The following is an 11,624-nucleotide window of genomic DNA, read 5'->3' as shown; positions in this document are numbered from 1 at the left end:
AATTGTTTACATATTATTCAAATTTATCACTATACAATAAATATATATGTGAACTTAGATGGTAAAAAAAAAAATGAATTTCTTTGAAAGTAATCGCTTTCTAAAGCTCAATAAACGCACCTAAATGTGTGAAAAAATAATTGTTACTAAATAGATTAATGTTAGACATATGAACTTATAAGTTTAAAAAGTAAGCTTGTTAATCAAAGTTTCAAACTCCTTATTATTTATACTTTTTCTTTTTATTGACTAATATATAATATATAAGATATAAACTATAATTAAATTTTTATTTTACTTTTTATTTTGCCAAATAAAGTCTCAATATCCCTATTGTTTGTACTTTTTCTTCTTATTCGCTTATAAATAGTTTATCTCACTTCCACTTCAAATGCATCTATCACATTTACTACAACATAAGAGAAAGAAATGACACACAAAGTTGTTATGTCTCTCCTTCCCTTTGTCTTGCTCTTGTTGATTGTAAGTTACTAACTTTACATACATATTTGTATCTTTTACAATTATATTTTTCATAGCTTATTTATTAGAATATATCATTTCTCATCTTCATTTTCATTTATCAATTATATTTTTCATAGCTTATTTATTAGAATCTATCATTTCTGATCTTCATTTTCATTTATCAGTGTCACTCACAATCAAGTTGTTATATTTGATTTGATAAAATAATATTTTTCAATAATGAAACTTAAAAAAATTGTTTTTGCCTAATTTTTTTATAATATGTGTTCATATGCTATCTTGAACGTGTCTTAATTTTGCAGCATAATTTGTATCATTAAAAACTTGTATTTTTTTTAATCATATATACCATCCAAATGTTAATAATTATCATTTTACTCAATTGTATGGTAGAATGGACAAGGTAGTTTTGCTAGATATATAAAACTTCAACAAGAGATTGTAGAAGAAAAAGAAGTTGATCAGCCTTACCTTGATGGCTGGCTCAAAAATCCATTGAAGAACCAAAAACTCACTTCTAACTCCAACCAAGTTTATCTGGATGGATGGTTGAAAGATACCAGATCTGAGGGAGCAAAATCCACGCCTGAATCCAACCAAGTTTACCTTGATGGATGGTTGAAAGATACTCGAGCTGAGAAAGAAAAATCTAACGCTAACTCCAACCAAGTTTATCTTGATGGATGGTGGAAAGATATCAGAGCTGAGAAAGTAAAGTCTGCACCTACATCCAACCAAGTTTACCTCGATGGATGGTTAAAAGATACCAGAGCAGAGAAAGAAAAATCCACCTCAGACTCCAAGCAAGTTTACCTTGATGGATGGTTGAAAGATACCCGAGAAGAGAAAGCAAAATCCACATCTGACTCCAACCAAGTTTACCTTGATGGATGGTTGAAAGATACTCGAGCTGAGAAAGAAAAATCTACAGCTGACTCCAACCAAGTTTTTCTTGATGGATGGTTGAAAGATATCAGAGCTGAGACAGAAAAGTCTGCCCATAACTCTAACCAAGCTTACCTTGATGGATGGTTGAAAAATACCCGGGCAGAGAAAGAAAAATCTACCTCTGACTCCAAACAAGTTTATGTTGATGGATGGTTAAAAGATACCCGAGCAGAAAAACCAAAATCCTTATCTGACTCAACCCAAGTTTACCTTGATGGATGGTTGAAAGATACCCGATCTAAGAAAGAAAAATCAACTGATGACTCCAACCAAGTTTTTCTTGATGGTTGGTTGAAAGATATCAGAGCTGAGAAAGAAAAGTCCCCCCATAACTCGAACCAAGTTTACCTTGATGGTTGGTTGAAAGATACCCGAGCAGAGAAAGAAAAATCCACCTCTGATTCCAACCAAGTTTACCTCGATGGATGGTTGAAAGATACCCGAGCAGAGAAAGAAAAATTCACCTCTAATTCCAACCAAGTTTACCTTGATGGATGGTTGAAAGATACCCGATCAGAGAAACCAAAATCCACATCTGACTCCAATCAAGTTTACCTTGATGGATGGTTGAAAGATACCCGAGCAGAAAAATCTACCGCTGACTCCAACCAAGTTTATCTTGATGGATGGTTGAAAGATATCAGAGCTGAGAAAGCAAAGTCCGCCCATAACTCTAACCAAGTTTACCTTGATGGATGGTTGAAAGATACCCGATCAGAGAAAGAAAAATTCACCTCTGACTCCAACCAAGTTTACCTTGATGGATGGTTGAAGGATATTCGTTCTGAGAAAGAAAAATCTACACCAGACTCCAAACTAGTTTATCTTGATGGATGGTTGAAAGATACCCGAAAGTAAATTATATCTTTGTTTGTCAATGCCTATGTCATTCCTGTGATTTTCAATGTTGTCCTATGTTTTAAATTTTTATGTACTGTAAGATGTTATTTCTATGTACTAAGTAAGGTATCGCTGTGTACTAAATAATTTAGTGTTTCTATGAGCTAGTGTTTGTGTTTTAAAAGAAGTATATTGAATATTAGTGTCTTTTTAGTATTTAACTTTAGTAGTCCTTTGTATAACTTCTACGGAAGATGAAGTTACATTTTTAATAACTCAGTGTGTTTATGCTTAAAATAAAGGGTTATATGTTTTTGGTCATTATAAACACTCAAAGTTTATTTCTAATCCCGGTTAAAAATAACATATTTTAGTTCCTACAAAAGATTTATGCATATAGTTTTAGTCCCGACTATTTTCTAAAATTTTGAAAATTGTTTAATTATCCTTTATTTTTTAAATTTTTTAATAATGTTTTTCATATATGTTTAGAATATTGTACAATGTTTATTTATCAAATTTTAGAATTTTTTAAAATGAGAAAAATTAGATATGAATTTTTTAAAATGTTAATAACCAATTTGCCCCTTCCATTTAGGAGTGATTTGAAAAAAAAACCCATAATTTTTTTTAGATTCCCACCTTATCACTTAAAGATTCCACTGTTTAGGTCTTTCATTAAACCAGCTCATCCAATCAACATACATGACATTGGCCCGTTGTCATTTTGTATAAATTAAAACATAATATAAATGGCATATGTGATTTATTTACTTTAATAAGAACATTTTTACAGTTAAATCATTGTTTACTCTAATTTGAGATTGTCGTGTTCTTCTCCTTTCTTGAAACTCCAATCCTCCACCGCTTTCCTTCTTCAAATATCTATCTCTTCTTGCTTCTTTCTATGTGCAATGGCTAGAAGTTCAAAAAATAACATGTTATCTAATGCTAGAATATCTTCCAAATTTTGACACGATTTGTCAATGAAGGTGTTCATTTCTAAATCTGCTCCAAATCCAAGGAGAAAATATTAGAAGTGCAAATTATGGGGAAAGGAAGAAGGTTGTCACAAATTTTATTGAGATGATGAATACTTTGGCTCAATTGATAGGAAATGAATTATAGAAGACGATGAATGATGCAATAGATGTGATGTGATGTGATGATTGAGTATTTAAGAAATTTTGGGCGAGATTTTGGGAAGGAATATGGAAGAAAATTTGGGTCAAATTTTAGTTCCAAGGAGATGGAGGATTTGAAGAACAAGTTGGAGAACACAAGGAAGAAATTTGTTTTTCTAGTTGTAGTACTTATATGTTCCTGGGTTTACTTTGTCATAGATTTAGCATGAATGGTTTAATGTTTTGGAATTGTTGTAGTACTTATGTGAGCAAAATGTTTGATTTGAAATGAATGAGAAAAATAAGAATTGTTGTCAAGGTTTTAGCATGAATATTGTATTATAATGTTGATGTATATCTTAGTTAGATGAACATGAATTGTTGTCAAAGTTTTAGAATGAATGTTGTATTATAATGTTATATGTGAACAAGAATTGTTGTCAATATATCTTAGTTATATGAAAATGCATATTGAATTATGGTTTAGTTGAATTGATGTGAATTAAACTTCCCATATTATCGAATTATGGTTGATGTAAATCTAAATTAAATTGATATAATTTATGGTTAAATTAGTTTGAATCAAAACAAGATAACACATAATGACATTACAAGTAGCATAAAACATAGTCTCCAAAATGACATTACAAGTAGCATAATACATAGTCTCCAAAAGGATATTACAAGTAGCATTAAACTTCCAAAAGGACAGTGCATAAAACATAGTATTTCAAAATGACATTAAACTTCCAAAATACATTACAAAGTTACCACCTTGATGGAAGATGACACTGAATGCGACCTTTTCTACAATTACAAAAATACTCAAGCCTTAAACTAATTTTAATGGTAATGTAACACACATGCTTATGTTTGGGACCACAACAAACTTATAGTAAAAAAATATTAAACTACGTATACCTTTTTCCTATCGTACATTGTTTTCATGACGAGCTATCCAAGGTCCAGGCTTTTCTAGTTTCAATGCGATGCTCAAGGTTTCTAGTTTCAATGTAATGCAATTCTCATAAATGAAAATGATTGAGAAGAAGACGACAACATCCGATTTGGGTATGTAAGGTTAAAGAATGATTTTAATGTAAAAATTTCAATTAAAATAAATAAATCACATATGGCATTTAAACTATTATTTAATTTAAATAAAATGACAACGTGTCAATGCCACCTATGCTTTTTTAAATTTCACAAGATAATGATAAAAGTTATGAAAATCTAAAGGGACCAACCTTAACTTTTCCAAACAATGTGGGACTTCTAATTCACACATGTATCTCAACAGAATGATGGAATTTTTTTTCCAATTAAAGTATACATTTACTCTTCTCCATAATCTTATAATTATAATGCTTAAAAGGTCTTTAGTCAAATCTCTTGTCTTCAAATATAACTAGAAAACTTCGGCCATGTCCAAGAAATATACTTTGACATGGAAGATTCCCTTGGAATTAATTCCATTAATAGATAATCAGGAAATCATGGGATGGATTCCTTTTAAAGAGTTACTACAATGTCCATTATATAATAGGGATGTGGCGACGACAGTGAATTTGTTTCTTCATTGCAGGCTTACATTTGTGAGTAGTAATTTGTTTTAAAGAAATACTTATATGTTATTTTTAAATGGAAGTTATGAGTAGTAATTTATTTGGAGAGTTATTCTTCATCACGTGTAATGCTTAACTTCTTCTCTTTTAACTCATTAAGATAAGAATGTATATATATTTTTTTTTGTTATAACTACATAAAGCATGCAAGCCCTACAGGTTAACATGTGAGTCTAAATAGCATGCAAGGGTCTTCACAATATTTTAGTGTTTCATGTGAGATTATTTTGTATTCATTGTTGGCATGTAGTGAATTCATAATGAATACTACAAAATAGCAGAAGAGTATATCTATTCCTAAGATGTGGACTCCACCTAGTTCTGAGCACAGACTACATAAAATAGGTTTCCTCTGCTCCGACAGTATTATTATATCTATATTTCCATTTCACAAGAGTAATATTTTGATTTTTTTTCAAGGTTGCATGCAAGATTTAGAACGAAGATATTAATCTTGAAATTTATATATATATATATATATATATATATATATATATATATATATATATATATATATATATATATATATATTCGGGAATCAGAAATTTTAGGAAGTCTGGATAAAAAATTTACACACTGTTTTAATTAATTTTACACCTTGTTTCTACTAATTTTGTCGAAAACTTTTGCCCTTGATTTTGTCCAAAAATTTCAGAACGTGTTTTTATTAATTTTGCCCTTAATTTTTTTAAAAATTACTAATTTTATCCTTTAGGTTATCTAAAAATCAACTATTAATATGGGAAGTATACAACGAAATGAGGGATTGAGCTCGGGCGCATGCCCGGATTCGCTGGACTATAGCTCCGCCCATGTATACACTAGATACATTAATAATTAAATTAATTTAAAAAATGAATTTTCATTTAAAATAAGAACCAAAAGGAGTATAAGATAAAATTTAGTTTTTTTATCTCCATTCCTACTTTCTTCGTCACTTAAAAAATAATTTTAAAAAATAAATATTTTAAATCATAAATTATTTATATTTAAAGTATACAACTAATATTAAATAAATTAATAATTATAATTTGAAAAAAAATTAAAAACATAAATTTTACCTAATGATATTAATTTAAAAACATAAATTTTACCTATCTTCAAATTTAAATGTCAAGGAATATTTGTACCACTCGAGGATGTATGATAATATTTAATAAAATTAATTGTTAAAATATTTTAATTTATTTTAAAATTGAATTTGAATAATATGTAAATTCTAACTCACCTAAAAAATATAAATATTATTTTGTGAGATACCATATCTCAAATTAGAATCATGCTGTCACAATTGTGCTTATAATCAAAATTATTATCACTATAGTTATAAATTAAAAGAAACTGAAACTTTAAACTAGTTGAAGTAATTTATCAAAATAAATATAATTGTTTACATATTATTCAAATTTATCAATACAATAAACATATATGTGAACTTAGATGGTAAAAAAAAAATTTGAATTTCTTTGAAAGTAAACGCTTTCTATAGCTCAATAAACGCACCTAAATGTGTGAAAAAATAATTGTTACTAAATAGATTAATGTTAGATAGGGGTGTAATCGGATCGGTTTGGACCGGTTTTTGGTTGAAAAAAGATCCGAACCAATGATATTTCCATCGGTTTGGTTTGGTTCGGTTTTTAGCATTTTTCAAAAATGGAACCGAACCAAACTAATCGGTTTGGTTCGGTTTGGTTTGGTTTGGTTGATCGGTTTACAATGTTTATTTTTTAAAATATTATATTCATCTGTATATTCTCCATTATCGTGTTTTTTGGTGTATTTTATACTATTATTTTTTTAAAACATTATATTCATCTGTATATTCTCCATTATCGTATTTTTTGGTGTATTTTATACTATTATTTTTTAAAATAATATGTTTCATGCTATATTTGTTCAAACAAATTACAAGTTGTTCTTATTCTATACGAAATAGTGACATGATTTCCACTGCATCATGAAATAAATTTCCTATCAAATATAAAAGTTAACACTTAGTATCAGAAAGTTGGAAAGGGATTTCAAAGCTTAACATATAGAATATAACAAAACACACATTCATTAACATGTTTCACACCTCAAACACACATAAAAACTATTTTGTAACAAGATCTAGATGAGTTTTGATGAAGAAAAAGAAGGTACAAAAATATATGAAAATTAACAAAGAGAACTTGAGCACGAAGAAGACGACAATAACATATCATAATGACGGTAGTGAAAGGAACAATAGTTGTGGGCAGCAAGAGCAGCAGTTCTGTGAAAGCATAACTTTTGTGACTTATGGTTTCTATTGTCTATGTTTTAGAGTTTGATTCTAGATGCGTGTTTTGCTTAAAGGAAGGAAGTGTAAACAAAGATGGATAATGGTTGGACCGATAAAAAATTTGAGTTTAATGATGGGTAGAATAAAATATTTAGAGCGTCATTATTTCCATTGGTTCGGTTCATCGGATTGGCAGTTCCTAAAAACTAAATCCGAGAACCGAACCAAACCACATCGGTTTTTATTGGTTTGGTTCGGTTTTTGAACCAAACCAATAATAATCGGTTTAATTTCGGTTTGGTTTGGTTTGGATTGTCGGTTTAATTGGATTTTTTTGATCCGCTTACACCCCTAATGTTAGACATATGAACTTATAAGTTTAAAAAGTAAGCTTGTTAATCAAAGTCTCAAACTCCTTATTATTTATACTTTTTCTTTTTATTGACTAATATATAAGATATAAACTAAAAATATATTTTTATTTTACTTTTTATTTTGCCAAATAAAGTCTCAATATCCCTATTGTTTGTACTTTTTCTTCTTATTTGCTTATAAATAGTTTATCTCACTTCCACTTCAAATGCATCTTTCACAATTACTACAACATAATAAGAGAAAGAAATGACACACAAAGTTGTTATGTCTCTCCTTCCTTTTGTCTTGCTCTTGTTGATTGTAAGTTACTAACTTTGCATACATATTTGTATCTTTTACAATTATATTTTTCATAGCTTATTTATTAGGATATATCATTTCTCATCTTCATTTTCATTTATCAATTATATTTTTCATAGCTTATTTATAATTAGAATCTATCATTTCTGATCTTCATTTTCATTTATCAGTGTCACTCACAATCAAGTTGTTATATTTGATTTGATGAAATAATATTTTTCAGTAATGAAATTTAAAAAAATTGTTTTTGCCTAATTTTTTCATAATATGTGTTTATATGCTATCTTGAACGTGTCTTAATTTTGCAGGATAATTTGTATCATTAAAAACTTGTATTTTTTTTAATCATATATACCATCCAAATGTTACTAATTATCATTTTACTCAATTGTATGGTAGAATGGACAAGGAAGTTTTGCTAGATATATAAAACTTCAACAAGAGATTGTAGAAGAAAAAGAAGTTGATCAGCCTTACCTTGATGGCTGGCTCAAAAATCCATTGAAGAACCAAAAACTCACATCTAACTCCAACCAAGTTTATCTGGATGGATGGTTGAAAGATACCAGATCCGAGGGAGCAAAATCCACGCCTGAATCCAACCAAGTTTACCTTGATGGATGGTTGAAAGATACTCAAGCTGAGAAAGAAAAATCTAACGCTAACTCCAACCAAGTTTATCTTGATGGATGGTTGAAAGATATCAGAGCTGAGAAAGTAAAGTCTGCACCTACATCCAACCAAGTTTACCTCGATGGATGGTTAAGAGATACCAGAGCAGAGAAAGAAAAATCCACCTCAGACTCCAACCAAGTTTACCTTGATGGATGGTTGAAAGATACCCGAGAAGAGAAAGCAAAATCCACAACTGACTCCAACCAAGTTTACCTTGATGGATGGTTGAAAGATACTCGAGTTGAGAAAGAAAAATCTACAGCTGACTCCAACCAAGTTTTTCTTGATGGATGGTTGAAAGATATCAGAGCTGAGACAGAAAAGTCTGCCCATAACTCTAACCAAGCTTACCTTGATGGATGGTTGAAAAATACCCGAGCAGAGAAAGAAAAATCTACCTCAGACTCCAAACAAGTTTATGTTGATGGATGGTTAAAAGATACCCGAGCAGAAAAACCAAAATCCTTATCTGACTCCAACCAAGTTTACCTTGACGGATGGTTGAAAGATACCCGATCTAAGAAAGAAAAATCAACTGATGACTCCAACCAAGTTTTTCTAGATGGTTGGTTGAAAGATATCAGAGCTGAGAAAGAAAAGTCCCCCCATAACTCGAACCAAGTTTACCTTGATGGTTGGTTGAAAGATACCCGAGCAGAGAAAGAAAAATCCACCTCTGACTCCAACCAAGTTTACCTCGATGGATGGTTGAAAGATACCCGAGCAGAGAAAGAAAAATTCACCTCTAATTCCAACCAAGTTTACCTTGATGGATGGTTGAAAGATACCCGATCAGAGAAACCAAAATCTACATCTGACTCTAATCAAGTTTACCTTGATGGATGGTTGAAAGATACCCGAGCAGAAAAATCTACCGCTGACTCCAACCAAGTTTATCTTGATGGATGGCTGAAAGATATCAGGGCTGAGAAAGCAAAGTCCGCCCATAACTCTAACCAAGTTTACCTTGATGGATGGTTGAAAGATACCCGATCAGAGAAAGAAAAATCCACCTCTGACTCCAACCAAGTTTACCTTGATGGATGGTTGAAGGATATTCGTTCTGAGAAAGAAAAATCTACACCAGACTCCAAACTAGTTTATCTTGATGGATGGTTAAAAGATACCCGAAAGTAAATTATATCTTTGTTTGTCAGTGCCTATGTCATTCCTGTGATTTTCAATGTTGCCCTATGTTTTAAATTTTGATGTACTGTAAGATGTTATTTCTATGTACTAAGTAAGGTATCGTTGTGTACTAATATTTTTGTGTTTCTATGAGCTAGTGTTTGTGTTTTAAAAGAAGCATATTGAATATTAGTGTCTCTTTAGTATTTAAAACTTTAGTAGTCCTTTGTATAACTTCTACGGAAGATGAAGTTACATTTTTAATAACTCAGTGTGTTTATGCTTAAAGTAAAGGGTTATATGTTTTTGGTCATTATAAACACTCAAAGTTTATTTCTAATCCCGGTTAAAAATAATATATTTTAGTTCCTACAAAAGATTTATGCATACAGTTTTAGTCCCGACTATTTTCTAAAATTTTGAAAATTGTTTAATTATCCTTTATCTTTTAAATTTTTTAATAATGTTTTTCATATATGTTTAGAATATTGTACAATGTTTATTTATCAAATTTTAGAATTTTTTAAAATGAGAAAAATTAGATATGAATTTTTTAAAATGTTAATAACCAATTTGCCCCTTCCATTTAGGAGTGATTTCAAAAGAAACCCCATGATTTTTTTAGATTCCCACCTTATCACTTAAAGATTCCACTGTTTAGGTCTTTCATTAAACCAGCTCATCCAATCAACATACATGACATTGGCCCGTTGTCATTTTGTATAAATTAAAACATAATATATAAATGACATATGTGATTTATTTACTTTAATTAGAACATTTTTACATTAAAATCATTGTTTACTCTAATTTGAGATTGTCGTGTTCTTCTCCTTCCTTGAAACTCAAATCATCCACCGCTTTCCTTCTTCAAATATCTATCTCTTCTTGCTTCTTTCTATGTGCAATGGCTGGAAGTTCAAAAAATAACATGTTATCTAATGCTAGAATATCTTCCAAATTTTGACAATGAAGGTGTTCATTTCTAAATCTGCTCCAAATCCAAGGAGAGAATATTAGAAGTGCAAATTATGGGGAAAGGATGAAGGTTGACACAAATTTTATTGAGATGATGAATACTTTGGCTCAATTGATAGGAAATGAATTATAGAAGACGATGAATGATGCAATAGATGTGATGTGATGTGATGATTGAGTATTTAAGAAATTTTGGGCGAGATTTTGGGAAGGAATATGGAAGAAAATTTGGGTCAAATTTTAGTTCCAAGGAGATGGAGGATTTGAAGAACAAGTTGGAGAACACAAGGAAGAAATTTGTTTTTCTAGTTGTAGTACTTATATGTTCCTGGGTTTAATTTGTCATAGATTTAGCATGAATGGTTTATTGTTTTGGAATTGTTGTAGTACTTATGTGAGCAAAATGTTTGATTTGAAATGAATGAGAAAAATAAGAATTGTTGTCAAAGTTTTAGCATGAATATTGTATTGTAATGTTGATGTATATCTTAGTTAGATGAACACGAATTGTTGTCAAAGTTTTAGCATGAATGTTGTATTATAATGTTATATGTGAACAAGAATTGTTGTCAATATATCTTAGTTATATGAAAATGCATATTGAATTATGGTTTAGTTGAATTGATGTGAATTAAACTTCCCATATTATCGAATTATGGTTGATGTAAATCTAAATTAAATTGATATAATTTATGGTTAAATTAGTTTGAATCAAAACAAGATAACACATAATGACATTACAAGTAGCATAAAACATAGTCTCCAAAATGACATTACAAGTAGCATAATACATAGTCTCCAAAAGGACATTACAAGTAGCATTAAATTCCAAAAGGACAGTGCATAAAACATAGTATTTCAAAATGACATTAAACT

The 11,624-nt window shown here is 29.9% G+C and overlaps 2 protein-coding genes across 2 annotated transcripts; both read left to right on the top strand.

Moving 5' to 3' along the window:
• Window positions 1–369: 369 nt before the first annotated feature.
• LOC131655765 (uncharacterized) lies at window positions 370–2,495 on the top strand. The gene is made up of 2 exons (XM_058925571.1): window positions 370–483; window positions 880–2,495. The coding sequence occupies exons 1-2, from the start codon at window positions 430–432 to the stop codon at window positions 2,290–2,292; spliced, it is 1,467 nt and encodes a 488-aa protein (XP_058781554.1). The 5' UTR covers window positions 370–429; the 3' UTR covers window positions 2,293–2,495.
• Window positions 2,496–7,891: 5,396 nt separating this feature from the next.
• Window positions 7,892–9,896, top strand: LOC131655764 (uncharacterized). Its single transcript, XM_058925570.1, has 2 exons — window positions 7,892–7,967; window positions 8,367–9,896. Exons 1-2 carry the CDS (start codon window positions 7,914–7,916, stop codon window positions 9,777–9,779), a joined length of 1,467 nt encoding a protein of 488 aa, XP_058781553.1. The 5' UTR covers window positions 7,892–7,913; the 3' UTR covers window positions 9,780–9,896.
• The last annotated feature ends 1,728 nt before the right edge of the window (window positions 9,897–11,624 follow it).

Source organism: Vicia villosa, linkage group LG3, assembly GCF_029867415.1.
Source record: "Vicia villosa cultivar HV-30 ecotype Madison, WI linkage group LG3, Vvil1.0, whole genome shotgun sequence".
Classification (NCBI taxonomy): Eukaryota; Viridiplantae; Streptophyta; class Magnoliopsida; order Fabales; family Fabaceae; genus Vicia; species Vicia villosa.
The sequence above is the reverse complement of the archived record's forward strand: the minus strand, read 5'-3'. Positions and strand labels throughout refer to the sequence as shown.